This window comes from Mustela putorius, unplaced genomic scaffold (genome assembly GCF_011764305.1).
Source record: "Mustela putorius furo isolate JIRA1106 unplaced genomic scaffold, ASM1176430v1.1 tig00000196_pilon_pilon_pilon, whole genome shotgun sequence".
In the NCBI taxonomy this organism is placed as follows: Eukaryota; Metazoa; Chordata; class Mammalia; order Carnivora; family Mustelidae; genus Mustela; species Mustela putorius.
Genome location: NW_025421310.1, coordinates 11,854,444 through 11,871,455, shown reverse-complemented (window position 1 = coordinate 11,871,455; position 17,012 = coordinate 11,854,444). Strand labels below are relative to the sequence as shown.

Sequence of the window (17,012 nt, the reverse complement as noted above, 5' to 3'; positions counted from 1 at the left end):
TGCCTGCAGACATCGGGGATAGATTTAACCATTCAGCCACACGGTACCAATCTGATTGTCTAAAATGACATTGCATAGACATTGGAGAAGCCCAAAGATCTCATTCCACGATGGCTCAAGAACCATCACACGCCAGTCACATACAAACATGCCACAGGAAACCTGGCCTTCCTGCCCCCCAGATCCTACATGTGCCTCGTCCTTGTCTCCAGCCTTCCCTCACACACTTCCTGCCTCTGCCCCCTCATTCAGTACACTCCAGCCCCTGCCCTATTCCCGACTCCAGCCTCTGTGCCTTGCTTACGCGGAATCCCCTTCCCCTTGCCCTCCTGACATCATTCATAAAATCAGTGTTGTAAAATGTTGATTTAGCAGAATAAAAATAAAATTCAGTTTCTCAGCCTCATTCACCAGGTTTAAAACTCAGTAGCCACATGTGGTGAGTGACTACCATAACAGTGCAGATCTAGAACATTGCATCATCATGGTTTAACCCTGATCCATCCCCTTACCTCTGTCCGACCACCATGGCTTCCCACCATTCCTCCAACACAGCCAACTACCTTCCTGCCTCAGGGCCTTTGCATTTGCTCTACACTGTGTTGGAAGTGCTCTTCCTTTGGATATGCCCCTGGTGCTCCGTAGACTCTCTGATGTCCCTGCATGGAATGGGGACTCCTGCTCGTTCTCAGACCCCTTAAACCACCTTCTTGCTCCGTTTTTCTCCATATCTCTTACCAACTTCGACCATACTAACTAGGATTATATTTAATCATGTATTTTGTTCTGTGTCTGTCTCCTCCCTTTATAATGTAAGTTCTCTGGGAGGAGGGCGGGGATTGGTGTATTTCATTCATCATGGGAGCCCCATGCTTGGAAGAGCACCTACAGCAACAACTTCATATATCACTGTTGAATAAATGCAGCGCAGAAGGGGAGGAAGGCACGGAGGGAAGAGAAGGAGACAGGGAGGAAGGAAGGGCAAAAACGAAATTTTAATTTTACGAAACAAGGCTGTTGAACTGGATGACCTATTATATACATCTACTTAGTGGGTTTCAGATGTGAGGAAAACTTTCTGGAAGGTGGGACACAAATCTTGTACTTTGGGGACCTGGCGTTCCTGGAGCATCCTGCTCTCAGGTAAAGGTGAGGAGGAACAGACCCTCCGGTGACAGGGCGCAGGTCAGTGTCAGGGTGTGGGGACTGGCATGACGCCCCTCCTAACAGAGGCCATATCCCGGAGTTCCCTGTGTGGCCCAATGCAGGGGGGCTGGGGTTCTCAGGAATGGTTTCCACACCACCTGGCTGAGCTGGAATTTGAGAACTCCCCGTCCCCCCCACCCCCCCCACCTTTGCTTGATGACATTTTGCAGGGGATTAACTCCCCTGGGGATCAGCTTGCCCTAAACCTTGATAATCCAGATTTATGATTTAATTCAGTGGCCTGAGTATCTTACACAAGGAAAAGGAAGTAGGAGGCTAGAGGGGAAAAAGCAGACTGAGCTTCTAAGAAATGAACAAAACGGGCTAAGCTCACTTTTGAAAGCCTCTTTAATGAACCATTTCTAAGCCCAGTCTTATCAGGAATTCCATTTGTAGCCCCAAGATCAGCATGCCCCCTCTTACTGGCAGAAAGAAACTGAGGAGATTGGAAGCAAGAAGGGGGAAGTGTGGACTACGGGCTGAACTTTTTCAGGAGTTGGACCCAAGAGGATGCTGGGGAAGAGACATAGGCATTGGGGATTATGAAAAGTCAAAGGTGTCTTGGGGGAGTGACACTAACCCTAGTCCCAATCTCATTTCCATATGTAGACTCTTCCTTCTTAATCTCACTCTAGAGAGGTACCCCTCACCCCATAGTGCTATCTGGACAAAGTGACCGCTCCAGGCTAACCTCAGCTCATGCTCTCTCTGCAGGGCCCATCACCATACACCCTCCCACCCTCTCTCCTGGAAGGGCCCAGGGGGATTCAGTCCTCAGCAAATGTTTGATCCATGTTGGCCAGGGAGGGGGGTATGGGGCTTCTGGAACCTTCTCAGCGAGACATCATCTTCACAAACTCTGCAAAGAAAAGTCCCTGGTGAGACACATATTTGTAAGGGCGGCCAGCTTTACTTTTGAGCCCTTACTGTATGTGTGTGTGTCAGGAACCATGGGGGATCTGCGGGCAAGTCCCCGGTGTACCTCGGTTTCTTCATCTCCAACCTGGGAGTCACAGGACGGCCATATGCCTTCTATAGTCTTTCAGATGGTTAAACAAGATCATGCTTATAAGACACACGAAGTGTTCAATAATAACTGTGATTATCTGATCTCATACTTTCAACTAATCCTGGAGGAGAAAATACCATTTTTACAGATAGGCAAACAGAGGTCAGTGAGGCTGACCAGTGAGCCTGAGGTCACGAGGACGGTGAGTGGCAAAGCCTGGAATGAAGGCAGGGTGACCCTGACTGCTCTGTGACTCCATGCCAGATGAGCTCCAGGGCCCCACCCAGGTCCTGAGGTCAGTCTGTCCCTCCCCTGCCTGGGGATCTGTCTCCAACCTTGTCCAGATTTCCAGTGGTGTCCCCTGCACACCTGACCCTGGCGAGATCCAGCAGGCATCCAGCAAACGTTTACTAAGTTGTGGTCATGCAATGAATATCTACCAAACTTCCCTCTGGGGACTGACAGGAATCTGACGGCCCGGAAGGCGAACACAACTCAGAGCATCAAAGTCTTCAGAGATTACTCCCTTTGAAGGGAGAGGAACAGGAAAACGTCTGTAGGACCACAGAGTGGGGTTTAATACACCCAGCTAAGGGTGAAGGGAAGCTTCTTGGCAGAGGCATTGCTGTGCCGATTCCCAAGGGAGAGATGAGACCTAAGAATGCACTGATGGGGAAGGTGCAGGAAGTGGAAGGAACACCAGGGAAAAAGGAATAGGATTTGAGGGACACAGAGCAGGGGACAAGTGTGCCCCAGAGCACAGCAGCTCAGAGAGAGTTTGCTGAAGTGTGGAGTGGGTGGGGGCAGACTGTGGATGCACTTGAATATTGGGTTAAGAATTTAGCTTTTGTCAGAGTGCCTGGATAGCTCAGAGGGTTAAGCGTCTACCAGTGGCTATCCCCATGTAACGTCACCTTCAAAGTCGACGGTACCATCTCCGTTCACATCGGCCTCCTGCACAACCTCCGAGATCTCACGGGGTGTGAGCTTCTCTCCCAGGAGCCTCTGCATGGCCTGCTGCAGCTCCCCGAGGGTGATCTCTCCATCTCCATTGGCGTCAAACTGACGGAAGCAGGGGGGGTGATGTCAGCCACAAGTACGACAATCCCAAGAGCAGTGTTTACTGACCAGTTAACTGTGGGTCAGGAATTAAGATAAGTGCTTTTGCACATGGTGTACAGGCGGGTCAGGTCCCCGAAGGTGGTCATCAGCACAGCCTTGTTCACTGCCCGATTCGCTGCCCTGTGCCCAGCCCCATACAGTGCCTGCCACCTGGTATGCTGAATCAATGAACTCTTTTCAAAACTCCATGCTGCAAACACTTTACCGATCTACCGGAATGTTTCATATGTTCTACATCCCAAGCAGGTGGGGCAGCTAACTATCCTTCCTTAGTCAGCTGATGCTAATGTGGCCAAGGCCACAATCATCTCTTGCCTGGACCATCATGACAGCCCCCCCCATTGGTCCTCTGGATCCCCACATGGTCTATACATCAGAGCCTTGTGTTCATGTTTGTTTAAAACAAATCAGGGGCGCCTGGGGTGCTCAGTCAGTTAAGTATCTGCTTTCAGTTCAGTCCATGATCTCGGGGTCCTGGGATCAAGTCTCATGTTGGGCTCTTTGCTCAGCAAGGAGACTGCTTCTTCCTGTCCCTCTGCCCCTGCTCACCCCCCCCTCAAATAAACAAATAAAATCTTTTTTAATAAAAGAAAAGGTAGACCACACACCCAAGTTTTTCTGAAAGGAATGTTTCCCAGTAACTGAACTGTGTATTTGTTTTTAAATTCACACAAATTGAATTTATATTCTGTTGAATGTAAGTGAAAATTGAAAAAATAATCGAATTGAAAGTAATCAAAATTAGATAAAATGAAAAAAAAATGAGTTCCTCAATCACACTGCTATATATCAAATGCAGATGCTTAACCTACTGAGTCACCCAGGCGCTCCTGAGAAACGCATTTTATTAGGGGATGAAAGCGAATTTCAGCAAGCCCCTCACCTCCCTGGATCTCATTTTTTTTTTTTCTAAAGATTTATTTATTTGACAGACAGAGATCACAAGTAGGCAGAGAGGCAGGCAGAGAGAGAGAGGAGGAAGCAGGCTCCCTGCCGAGCAGAGAGCCCGACGCGGGGCTCGATCCCAAGACCCCGGGATCACGACCCGAGCCGAGCCGAAAGCAGAGGCCTTAACCCACTGAGCCACTCAGGCGCCCCCCTGGATCTCATTTTTAAAGCATCTCTACAAGTGGGTTAAACCAGATTATCTCTTTGCATTCCCCTGTGGGATCTCAAATTATTGGATTCCTTCTTTCCATTATGGGCACGGAAATTAGAGGTCCTAATGTGTGTTCTGGGGATTGCAGGACTTGGGTAAGATTTGTAAATTCCATAAGCCTCATTGTTCACATATGCATAACTGGGGTAAGGAGTCACTTACCCCTACTGTTCCATATGATGTATAAACTAGAGAGTATGTGTAGAGGGCCTTGTGCTTTGCAAGTGTTTGGAAGATGTCATTTTTCTTCCCTATACATCCATTATAGTTCCCAAAAAACTTGGTTTGGGTGGGTTCCGTCTACACTTGAAGACCAGTCATAGAACCCTGAGGTTTCCTTCAAGCACTGACACCATGAAACCCTTAACTCACTTCCTTGAAGGCATCTCTCATCTCCTGGACACCGATCATCCCTGCTGTTTCAGCCAGCAGTTTGGGCGTCATCAGCTCCACAAAATCATCAAAGTCGACACGGCCACCCACTGAGGACAGAAGAGGCAGGTCTAGTGAGATGCCAAGGAATCAACCCCCCATGACCCCACTGGACCCTTTGAGGTCTGGAGGTCTGTTCAACAGGGAGAACTGTTCTGATCTCCCTGCCTTCTGAGAACTTTCCCTCTCAGCCAACCTGGGCACAGAGTCCCTCTAATCCCAACCAGGATGGATTGGGTGTGTGGGATGGAAGTCACTAGCTGTCCCTGTGACCTTGGGCAAATCTCTTAATTGGTTCAGATCTACGTTCGCTCATCTGTTGGTCTGTAGAAGGGGGAGAGTGAATTCAGTGGGAGCCAAATCCCTTCCGGATAGGAACACGATCCCATCCATGCCTAGCCTCATTTACTCTGTGGTACGCCTGGAAGCAAAGCCCAGAGCAATTTTGTCCAAGCTTCCTTCTCAAAATGAGCTTTGAAATCCATCCCAAGTTTGATTCCGGTGATAAACTGGGTTCCAATCTTGCCCTCTACCAATGCATCTCGGTGTTTGTGGTTGTGACCTCCATAAATCACCCCTTACTGGAGGCTAAGCCTGACCTGCATCAGCTCCTTTATCGCAATCCCACAAGGAGTGACATCATCTCTTCCTGACAGGTGGGGCAACGGACTCAAGCATGGGAGCTGACTCCACATTTCAAAAGTACCACCATCAGTAAATGATAGAAGTGGGTCTTGAACCGAAATCTGCCTTGAAGAGTCACCCTTTTATCCACTTCCAACACTGCCTCCCTGAGTCTATCCTGGAGTCCTTACTTCCAGACTCCTAGGGACCCCTACCCTTTTCCTTCTCTCTGGCTTAGCCTCACATCCCTCCCCCTTCGACCACAGCCCTCCCCCACTCCCAGCAGTTCTTCCCGCCCTGGCCTCACAGTTCATGCGGATTTGTTGGCCCAGTTCAATGAGCTCCATCTCTGTGGGCATATAACCCATCGTCCTCATGAGATTCCCCAAATCTTTCCAGGAGATGAACCCATCTCTGTCCTTGTCGAACTCAAGAAATGCTTCCCGAAGCTCTGAAAAGTTAAGAGAGAAGAACTTTGGGGGAACCTGAAACAGTCCATGGGGAGGAACTGGCATCCCTTGAAACCGTCAGGGAGTCACCAACTAAAGACTTTGCAAAGGAGAAGGCATATTTGAAAACAAAAGTTTCAAACAGGAGTGATGTATGAAATGTGGCTGGAGATTGTAACATGCAAGACCAAAATGTACAAGAGAAATGATCCGTGACACTGCAAAGCGACGGCATGGCGGTCCTCCAAATTCTGGGCTGAAATTATGCGAAGCTTTCAAACCACCAAAAGAAAAGTCAAGTTTTTGATTCAACTTAAAACTCATGCATGTGAAATAAGTCAACCGGAGAAAAACAACTATCATATGATCTCCCTGATATGAGGAAGTGGGTTTGGGGGGTAGGAAAAGAAAAAATGAAAGAAGATGGGATCGGGAGGGAGACAAACCATAAAAGACTCAATCTCACAAAACAGGCTGAGGGTTGCTGGGGGGAGGGGAATCGGGAGAGGGTGGTGGGGTTATGGACATTGGGGAGGATATGTGCTATGGTGAGTGCTGTGAAATGTGTAAACCTGGCGATTCACAGACCTGTACCCCTGGGGACAAAAATACATTATATTTTTATTAAAAAATTAATAAACAAAAAAACCCAAAAACTCATACATGTGTCTCTCCTGGGTCTCTGAGATACTTAGGGATGGGTATGTCTTCTAAACACTTTGGGAGGCTCCTAAGTGAGCATGAGGAGTTGCACAACATCACGGCTGAATGGGAAGAGAGAGGGGGATGAAGCTTGCGTGGGAAGGGTCTACCCTGAGATGCACAGGGAGAAGCCTAGGGGTGGATGACAATGAGGTGGCATTCGGGGACAGAGGTTACCTTCGATCTCATCTTGTCCCAGGGGTCTTTCCTGGAAAGGAATGCAGGGAGAGGGAATTTGGAGAGGGTCAGGGAGCCAATATCCACTTCTCTAAACGCGTCCCCTCCCTCCTCCGAGCAGCCCCTTCCCTTTCCTGTCTCTCCCCACCCCGCCCTCCTCTTCCTTCTCCCACATCCTGACTCCCACCCTGATGGTTTCTCACCCTCTTTCTCATCACTTCCCATTTCCTCTCTCCTATCCCGGAATCTTGAACTCTCTCCCTCTGTCTTTCCTGAACAGACATCCCTCCCATTGTGCTGCAAGAGGCTTTCGATGCCACGGCATCCAATCCCCTCCTTTCTCTGGGACAAGAAAACGAGGCTTGGAATCACAGCTAACGTGCTCTGAGCGCCAATGTCATTTAAATCTCAGAACCACCCGGGGAGGTAGGACCAAACAGCATTCCCATCTTCCTTGAGAGGAAGCTGAGGAACAGAGAGGTTAAGGAAATGGCCAGAGGTCACACGGCTCCTAAGTGGCAGAGCCCTTCCAGGGGCAGGGAGACACTGAATCACTTTCTCAAGGTCAGGTGCAGTGAGGGCTGAGACTTGAAATCTGAGCCAAAATTCTTTCCACTATACCCCCTTGATTCTTTCCCTATGGGCCCCATTCTTTCTCCCAAGGGTTAGAAGCCGTTTGCATGGGACCAGCATTCAGTTGCATGGGACCAGCATTCCCATCTGAGCGCCACGTCCCTGGGTATGTGGCATGCCACCTGGGGAGCCCCACTAGTCTCAGGCTTCTCCCTTTATTCTAGGCCCCCCCCAACTTCTCTTATTGTCTCTCCCCTCATCTCCTTCCTCCCCCCACCCATCATCTGAAAGCCTAACAAGGAAAGGTAAGCCCCCTGGAATCAAATAGATCTGAATGGACCCTGCCACTCAGTAACTGCGTAAGGCAGGGGCTTTGTGACTCAGCCTTAGCATCTGCATCTGTGAAATGGGAACGCAAGGATGGCCTCGTGGGCTTAACAGGATGAAATAACAGCGGGAAAGCAAAGCCCTTTGCGCAGGGCTGGGCACGCAGCAGCGCCGTGGTGAAGTGGCCACTGGTGTCATCATCGTCCTTGCTCTGGGTGTCCAAGGGAATGGGTGGTGACAAACAGGGACACCCCAGTTCCCCTTTTATTTGTGGGTCTCCCTCTCCCCCTTTTGCTGCTGACTTCTGATTTCACCCTCACCCACCTCACTGGCCCTCCGAGCTCCCCAAATTCTACCTTCTCAGGCATGCACCCCCTGCCTGGGCCCCCCATCTGGCCCCCGGCCCCTGCACCTGTCACGCCCCTTCTTACCCCGCACCCTGGACTCCCTTTGCCTTGCCCGCCATCTCACCCGCTGTTTCTCGGCGATGCCTTTCCTCAAGAAGATGCAGGCGGGGCCCATGGGAAACTGCATGGAGGGGCAGGGCACGGGGCACCGGGCACCAGGCTCAAGGCAGCTCCCCCTCCTTCCCGTCCCCCTTGGCGGGTTGGGCTTCCTTATCTTCCCTGGCACTCCTTCGCCAAGTCTTCCTGCCTCTCTGGGCCTCTCCCTCAGTCCGGGTCCCAGTGTCCGAGAGTTGTGACAGCTGGAGCAGAAATCTCTCCCGAGGATGGGGAGGGATCAGAGCTGTTCCTGCCTCCCCATCTGGCTTGAGTGACGTGGAGGGGGCGCCAGTCTCAGCCTCTGACCTTTTATCCCCAGAATAGAACTGGATGGTCTCGAAACCGGGGATTAGAGCGGAGGGCACCTATTGATTCGCTTTCCAGCGGGCCTGCAGGGTGCTTGCTCCAAGCCGGGTCTCCACCGGCCTCCAGGCCTGTGAAGATGTAGCGGACATGGCCCAAGGCCTCAGGGAGCAGCAATCACTGAGCCCAGTGACAGTCCGACTTCAGGAAGTGGCCACCCACAGCAATTAAGGGCGAGCGAGCGAGGGGGTTGGGGAAAGAAAGCCCAAGGAGGCGCTGAGGGTCTCTACCGGTGGGGTTGGGAGGGAATCAGGACAGGGAGCCAGAGTTCAGATCGGGTGTGGGAGTGAGGGGGTGCCCACACAGTGAGGAGTTCTAGGGACAGCGGGGCACAGAGTGTTGGGGCATGGGGAGAGGAGCCTGGCGGGCCCTGTGGGAGCAGCAGCAGCTGAGTGAGAAGATGTTGAAGGCAGGTCCCTAGGATGTCCACTCACGGGGGCAGCATGGTGTAGGGCCTGGATGCGGGGTCAGGGCCAGAAGGGCAGTCCTGCTGCACAGGGTAGGGGCATGGAAGGGAGAGGGGTGGCACGCAGGATTCTACGACAGAGAAAGGGAAATCAGGTTCCTCACGGGTACAGAAAGGGGGGGAAAGGAGGAGTCTGCAGTATCGGGATGAGAATCAGAGGCACGGGTTTGTACTGGTGGGTTTCGGTACAGAGAGAGGGACATAATAGTAAACACAGACGTCATGGGTGCACGGGGATGTCATCGAGCTAAGAGGACACCTCCAGCATCCGGGGCTTGACTTCTAAATACCATTCCCCACGAAAAGGGCCTGAGTCCTGGGAGACTAGGCTGCTCCCACGTCTGGAGCAGGAAGAGCAAGTCTAAGATGACCCTAAAACCTCTTGGGCAGTAAAGCAAGGACAGAGTTGTGGGGTCCCGGCAAAGGGACAGAGGTCAGCCGGAAGAAGCTCCCCGGCCATATAAGGGGCAATTTGAAAATCCAAATAAACAACAACAGGGCATACAGGGTAACACAGGAAACCAGGAATCCAGACGGTCAGCAGTAAGAGTGCCAGGTGTGGTAGTATTTATTTACATCGCACAAGGTACCCCTTACAATATGCTAATTGCAAAGGAGGATCGCTTTATAGGGGGGACACCGAGCAGACCGTATCTTCATCAAATGATTCAAATGAACATCATCAGTAATGTGACAATTCGAAATTATATATTCGATTCATGCGCAATAATGAATGAGCGCTCCTGTCCCCTCCCCTGCTCTGCACACACTTCCCAGGACTCCGTTCCGAGCACCTTCTGCCCTTGATGGGTCTCGACAAGTTCTAGAAGCATTGCACCAAGGAAAGATGTTTTAGCTGCTGCCCCCAGCCCCTGGACCTCTCACCCCAGGGTCATCCCTTCACCATCTGCATCTCCAGCCATCGGCAGGATCTTGTCACTTCCAGACCTTCACTGCTTGGGGGATTAGGTTCCACACCCTCGAGGGGCCACATGAGGCTCCCCCTGAGAGGCACTCTGGGCACAGGGCCTCCTGCAGACCACCCGGACCGAATCCTGGCCCTCTGTCTCCTAGATAGAGGATGTAGGGAAACTAACTTCCATCCCTTTGCCTCAGTGTCCCCACCTGTCAAATGGGGGTATAAAAATTGTTGCACGGGTCTTTGGTGAATGAGGACGTCCCCGCCCAGCCCTGGCAGAGGGCCAGGCGGCCACAGCTGCTCGGGTGCGTGTGTTCTCGGGTGTCTGCAGAGGCGTTGGGGGAGAAAGAGCATGCCCCCTGCCCTGCTTTCCTCAGGAAGACTGGGTTCTGTCTGGGAACCACGGGGCTGGGGATCTATGGGTGACCAAACCTCACGGCTCAGACCCCAGAATCAGCAGTCCCCAGTCGGTGGGCCGTAGAGCTGGGGAGGGGGTCTCACAGTCACTGCACTGACTGTCTCCCACGAGGATGGGGTCTGGAGCCGGACTGCTGGGTTAGAACCCCGGTGCGGGCCTGGATGCCCAATCCCTGCTCTGTGCCCTCCACCCCCCACTGCCTGCCTGGCAGGACCGCTGCGGGTTACTGGAGTTAACATTTATGGTCAAGGCCACCGCTGTCTCCTACTGTCTCCTAAGAGCATGTAGCATGTCTCTGCTGTCTCCTAATAGCATGTGGCTGCTTAAAGGAAAATTCATGAAAATGAAATAAAACACACCATGGCTCAGTGGTCGGGCACGGCCAGTGGCCGTCCTGCTTGGCTGTGTGGACATGAGATGTTTCCAGCACCATGGAAATGCATGGAAAGGTGCTGGCATGGGGCCTGTCACATGCCACCCATGTGGGAGCTCCTTGGGGCTGCACCCCAGAGCCCAGCACACATCCTGACACAGCGCCGGGTGTTCAATAATTATTTATTGAAGAAAATGATCGAATAAATCCCAGACCCCGCTTAACCCATCCCCCTCACACACACACACACACACACACACATAGACGCACACACGCATGCACACCTGTGACACTCCAGACCCCCCCGACCGCAACAGCAGGTCTGCCGAGCAAGAGGACATCTGCGTGTCTGCCCCTCTGCACCCTCGGCCCCCAGCCCCTGGGCGGGCAGGAGCCTAGTAGAAATCTTCCGGGTCGGAGTCCAGATCCGCGCCCTGCTGATTCTGAATCTGACTCTGCTTCCTGTACAGCGAGGCCACCTGCAGAGAGCGGGCAGTGGCGGAGGGGCTCAGAAGCCCCAGGGCTGCCCCCCACCCTCAGTTCCAGAACCCTCCACCGAGCAGCTGGTGTGGCCAGGCAAGCCCACCCCGGCTGAGGCCTCACCTGGGCGCTGGTGGTGGCCTCCTCTGGCTTCTTGTCTTCACGGACGCGGATAAACCGAGGGAAGCGAAGGGAGATCCCCTTCTCACCATCCACCTGGGGGAGGGGGCGAGGGTGGAGATGCTCCTGGGGTCCAGGCCACAGGCCGCTCCCGGCAGCAGGTCCCCAGCCCGGGTCTCCTCCCCGTGCCTGCCCTCTGGCCTCGGTTTCCTGATCCATACAACGGGGCCAAGCAACGGGTTGTCAAGACCGAATAAGGAAATAAAGCACTTGGAGCACAATGACAGCTTAAGAGCCAGCAGCTGGGACCTCGGCTGCCGTCCTATTGTCACCCGGGGGCAGGGCAGCAGAGACCCGGGGTAGGTTTGAGAACCGGACAGCACAGTTCGAATCCCAGCTCCCAGCTCAGGGGCTGTGTGACCCCGGCCCAGCGCCCTCGGATCCGGGGCTCTACCCACCCCCACCCAGCTGCAGGCCGGGCTCGCTCAGTGCTTCGTGAGCATGGGAGGGTGTGGGGCAGGGCCCGGCCTGCGAGCAGGGCGCCCGCTTCGCTCGGAAGCTCCGTCTACGCCGCTCCTGCTACTTGTCACCGAGGGACCCTGACTGCCTAACAGGGAGCCTGAGCGAGAAATGTTAAGACAGAAATTTGATGTAAAAAGGCGAGTTCTGGGGCGCCCTGGGGGGCTCAGTCGGCTGAGCGTCCAGTGCTTGGTTTAGGGCTCAGGTCACGACCTCAGGGTTGTGAGGTCGAGCCCTGAGCCAGCTCTGCGCTCGGCTGAGTCTGCTTGGGATTCTCGCCCTCTGCACCCCCAACCCCTGCACTCTCTCTCTAAAATAACTAGATCTTGGGTGAAAAAACAAACCCGAGTTCTGCCTTTAAATTTTAAGTCCACTCCCAATCAGAGAGGTACACGCTAGCTAGAGCCTGAAGTCTGAGGGGACTGAAAAGGAAACACATTTTGAACTCAAGCCTCCCCGAGCGCCGGGCCCGCCGTGGAGCTGGCCTGGGGGGCGGAGCCACTGGTCAGGGAGATCAGCCTGGGGATTTAAAAACCTGGCAGTGTGGAAACGAATTACGGTCGGGAAAGATGGGCCCCAGCCAACGTCACTGCCCAGCAGGAAGTGTCCCAAGCTTTACATTCAGAAGAACTGTGTTTTCAAAAACGCTGAGGAGCCGAATGTGAGCTTATTGGTATTAAAGAAAATAACTTCAGTGTCTACTTTCTGCACCTGTGGAATTTCTTTCTTTCTCTCTCTCTTTTTTTTAACATTGAGACGTGGAGCCCGTTGTTGGGTGCCCCAAAAAATGTGAGCTCAAGCTCTCCTAGTTACTACAACCCGGGCACAGGCGTGGGCTCCATCTCCCGTCTTGCTCTCCATCTCCCATCCAGAAGCTTGACCCCAGGTCCCTCCTGCTGCCTTCGGCCCGCAGGGCCCCGGCTACTTACCAGGCCCCGGGCAGCGGGGTAGATGGGGGACAGGGACAGGTCAGCGCATTTCACCTCCCATACGGCGCTGGGGTCCAGCCAGTGGTCAGGGGCCACGGCGCCGTCCACCCGGACATAGGGGCGCGGGCTGGGCAGCACCAGGGCCTGCGGGCAACGGCAGTGGGTGTGAGGACAGGGTCTCGGGTCTCCAAGTCAAGGCTGGGGGTTGGGGATCGGGGAGACGGGTAAGGGGACAAAATGGGGCACGAGTACAGACGGTGACACAGGCATGTCTTAAGGGAAAAGCCTGGGCGGGGATGGGGGTAATGAACAAAAGAGCCAGAGAGACAGAGAGAAAACTGAAGACTGTCACAGAAGCAGAGAGAGCACAGGAAAGGGAGTTGTACCCGCAAAATACCTGTGACCGTGCCACCAACAGTCCCAATTACTAGGGGCTTCCCCAGTCCTGTTGGGGTTCACTCAGGGCAGACTCAGGGACCCCCGCGAGAGTGCTCCCCATGACTTATCCCCTCCCCTCAGGGCAGCAAAGGTTCCCTCACCCACACCCTGGGCTAGCAGTTGGCAGAGCTGGGACTTGAACCTGGACATGTGGGTCTCCTGAGCCTGTTCCAGCACCTGCAGCCCCTATGAGGGTGAAGGGCCAGAGCCTTGCACACACACAAGGCGACAGGGGGCGAGGCTGTGCCCCTCACCTGGAGCCTGTGGTGGTGCTCCTCCAGCTCCTCGTCACTGAAGCCGGTTCCGAGCTGCGGGGAGGACAGTGGCTCAGCCGTGCAGCCCGGGGCTCCTGCCGCCAAGGACCCAGCTCTGCACAGGGGAGGCCCCCACCCTACCCCGGCCAAGCCAGAACCCACGGAAACCACAGAGGAAGTGCCGGGGGTGGGGGTGCCTGGATGGGGATCCCCTCTCCCAGCGGCGGTCCCCTGCCCACCCGCAACCCATCACTTGGCACTTGCTGGAGAAGCCCTGGCTCCTTCCATCCGGTCCCCAGGCTCGCCCATAGCCCACTGGCCCCGGAGCAGGCTGTCTTCTCCGATCTCCACACTGCCGAAGATTTTCCCTCACCTACCCACGTTGTCCAACCTAACAAAAACTCGGCTGCCGGCAGACATGGCAAGATGCACGTCTCCAAACCACAGATAGGAAATGCCAACCGGAAAGCCCTCTGTGTGTCGAGAGCCTTCGGTGGTTTCTCTGGCACAGAGCTCTTCCAGAACACTGTCGTGGGTCGAGAGTGTGAGCCAGAGCCGGGCTTGTGCCCCGCGATACATCCGAACGGGTAAGGCCACCTCTGCCATGGCTCCCTGGGGCTAAGCACCTTGTGCGGTGCGGAGTCACTCGTGAGAGCCACGCTGGCCACGAGGGACCCGGCCAGCTGCGCGGAGCGCACCCATCTCTTGGAACACTCTTCCACAAGTGTTTGTGAAAAATCCCAGGTCACCTCACTAATGCAGGGTCAGGGGCTGGTTGAGGGAGGCCCCTGATCATGAGTTACAGGAAGGACTGGCCATGACAGAGGCCAGCCCAAGCCTCCATGATGGGCTCCCAGGGTAGAGGCCCCCGCAGGGAAAGACAGATTTTGCTCTCTGAGGAGAAAGCAACCACCCCAGCCACTTAGCCCTCAGAGAAGTAGTCCCCACCCCACCCCAGGTTGGTCCTTTATTCTTTTTCCTCTCCAGTGAACTTTTGTTCAAAACAACCCCTTCCCCTGCCTCTTTCTGTTCCATAAAATAACATTCCTCTCCTTCATGGGATGAGCCCATGGTTTCACCACAGCTTGCACGTCCCCAACTGCAATTCTCTGTTATTTCTGAATAAACCCATTTTTGCTGGTAAAATAAAGGACCGTTTTATTTTTAAGTTTAACACATTCGAGTTGTGCTTCTAGAAGTCCTAAAGACAAGGGCAAACGGTCTAACATCTTTTATCACTATGTTACTTAAATGTATCTGATGACATTTAAAACACGGTATTTCTAGGACAAAAAGCAGGGGAAAAAATTACTGTTATACAAAGATCACAGCTTTGTAAAGGTGTTAATAAGACAGTCCCTCAAATTTTATTAGTGGTTGGGGTGCCTGGGTGGCTCAGTTGGTTAAGCATCAGTCTTTGGCTCAGGTCATGATTCCAGGGTCCTGGGATCGAGCCCCACATTGGGCTCTCTGCTCTGTGGGAAGCCTGCTTCTCCCTCTCTCACTCCCTGTGCTTGGGTTCTCTCTCTCTGTCAAATAAATAAAATCTTTAAAAACATTTTTTCTTACTAGTGGTTATTTCTAAGCATTGGAGTTGTGGGTAACAGTTTATGCTGTTTCCGTGGCAAAAGCCTCACGTTTGTTGGGTTAACAATGTGCGTAGCTTTAAACAAAAACCCAGACCACCGCATTTTCCAAGCTGCCCTGTGCATGGGGGAGGGCCAAGGAGCAGAATTCTGGCCCAAGCCACAAAAGCTGCTCACTGGCTGAGGCTGATACAGGGGACATATCCCTCTGCTCAAGGCCTTCCTCCTTCCTGCTGCCTAGAGCGTGCACGGCCATGAAGGCTGGAGCTCCTGCAGCCACATTATGAAGATGAGGTTGGAAGCCCATGATCAAACCCCTGTGCATGGGGGAGAAGCCTGGGTCCCCAGTGACATCGGAGAGCCACCTGCCCCCCCCCCTTCAGACTTCTCCTTACGTGAGAGAAATGTAAGACCCTCGTCAGCTATCCTCACCCGCAGCTGAACTCGATTCTTGACGTAGCTTCCTTAAAACTTTCTCTATGACAGTGCATTTCTCTACGTGAAGCAAGTGTTACTTACAGGATCAGAAAAAGCACACAAAACCTAGAAAAAAAATAATCCTACACACGGCATGAGAGCCTCTTTGTTCCCCGCCCCCCCCCCCGTCACTCCCCAGGCGGAGTGGACCCTACTTCCCTCCTGCCTCCCCGCACCTTGCATATGGCCTGGAGCTCCTCACTCTCCTCGTCGTAGGCAGCCAGCAGGAAGCCCCCATAGCGGCCGGCCCGCTTGCCACGGCCCAGGTAGGCGCCGATCACCACGAGGTCCAGGGTGTCGCCCACACCATCGAGGTAGTCCTTCTTCAGCTGGGAAGGTAAGGCAGGAGGTGAGGGGACGCTGCCAAGGGGCGGACCTCGCTGCTGGAGGCTCCGCGGTTGGTGGAGCCGGGGCTGGCGTGAGTCTAGGGAGAGCTCCCGCAGAGGCCGAGGACGGCCGCCGGGCTGAAACTGGCCGCGGGAGGAGCTTCTGGATTTCCAGAGCGGATGCGAAAGTGCCTGCCCACAGGCACCTGCTCTGCCCAGCACCACCCCCCACCATCTGCCATTCACGGCCAGCCAGATATCTTGTGCAAAATGATAATCAGACCATGGGACTTCCTGCTTAAAACCTCACTGGTTTCTCAAAACCATTAAAGGGAAACCCAGAGTATTTTATAACAACCCCAAAGTGCTGTCTGATCTGAGCTGCTCTCCATCCCGAACTCACCTCACGCCTCAAAGGCCTCGTTCCCTGCTTGTTTCGACCTCAGGGCCTTTGCACTTGTTCCCTCCACCCTTCTCCTAGATACTCTGTCCCAGATTTCCAGGCAGCTGACCCTTTCCTGTCATCCGTGTCCTGACCCAAGCATCAGCTCGGGAGAGGATCAGACCAGACCCCATGACCAGAGCACTGCAAGATCCTCACTGGCCCCTGACCTCGACTTGCTTTCTTCACGATGCTCATCGACCCCGATGTCATCTCGTCTACGGCCTGGCTGACTCCCTTCTTGCTGTCCCCACTCAACCCAGACGGCCCACGCAGAGAACAGAAACGTCATGTAGCTCCATGGAGCTCAGGTGGGGGCAGTGCTTAGAGGGGCGGCCTCAGGCTGGCTGGACTGAGAGCCAGGCAGGACCGAGACCCATGGGGTGAGGTGGGGGCTGGAACCCGGTGTGGAAAGATCGCCAGATGTGGGAAGGGCAGCCGGGCCAGCTCACCTTGAGCCAGTTGTGTGACCTCTTGGCGATCTCGTAGGTGGCGTCGACATCCAGGGTTTTCACCATCAGCCCCTCACAGGAGTCTGAGGGAGATAGGGACAAGGGGCCTTTGTGAAGCCGCGGCTCAGGACAGCCAGCTTGCAGAAGGCACTGGGGCTGGGGCGGGC

The 17,012-nt window shown here is 53.9% G+C and overlaps 2 protein-coding genes across 3 annotated transcripts in view; both read right to left on the bottom strand.

Moving 5' to 3' along the window:
* Positions 1-2,039: 2,039 nt before the first annotated feature.
* Positions 2,040-8,314, bottom strand: CABP5 (calcium binding protein 5). Its single transcript, XM_004767456.1, has 6 exons — positions 8,252-8,314; positions 6,881-6,911; positions 5,860-6,003; positions 4,869-4,978; positions 3,130-3,277; positions 2,040-2,065 (listed from the first exon to the last, which is right to left on the bottom strand). The coding sequence occupies exons 1-6, from the start codon at positions 8,312-8,314 to the stop codon at positions 2,040-2,042; spliced, it is 522 nt and encodes a 173-aa protein (XP_004767513.1).
* A 2,671-nt stretch (positions 8,315-10,985) lies between these two features.
* Positions 10,986-17,012, bottom strand: part of LIG1 (DNA ligase 1) — a 37,028-nt gene continuing 31,001 nt past the window's right edge. For both annotated transcript variants that reach the window (XM_004767454.3, XM_013064042.2), the window contains exons 23-28: positions 16,846-16,928; positions 15,802-15,954; positions 13,563-13,616; positions 12,871-13,014; positions 11,426-11,518; positions 10,986-11,301 (exon numbers count right to left, since the gene is read on the bottom strand). In XM_004767454.3, the coding sequence (XP_004767511.1) occupies positions 11,218-11,301; positions 11,426-11,518; positions 12,871-13,014; positions 13,563-13,616; positions 15,802-15,954; positions 16,846-16,928 (611 nt within the window). In that variant the 3' untranslated portion in view covers positions 10,986-11,217. The remainder of the gene's footprint in view (positions 11,302-11,425; positions 11,519-12,870; positions 13,015-13,562; positions 13,617-15,801; positions 15,955-16,845; positions 16,929-17,012) is intronic.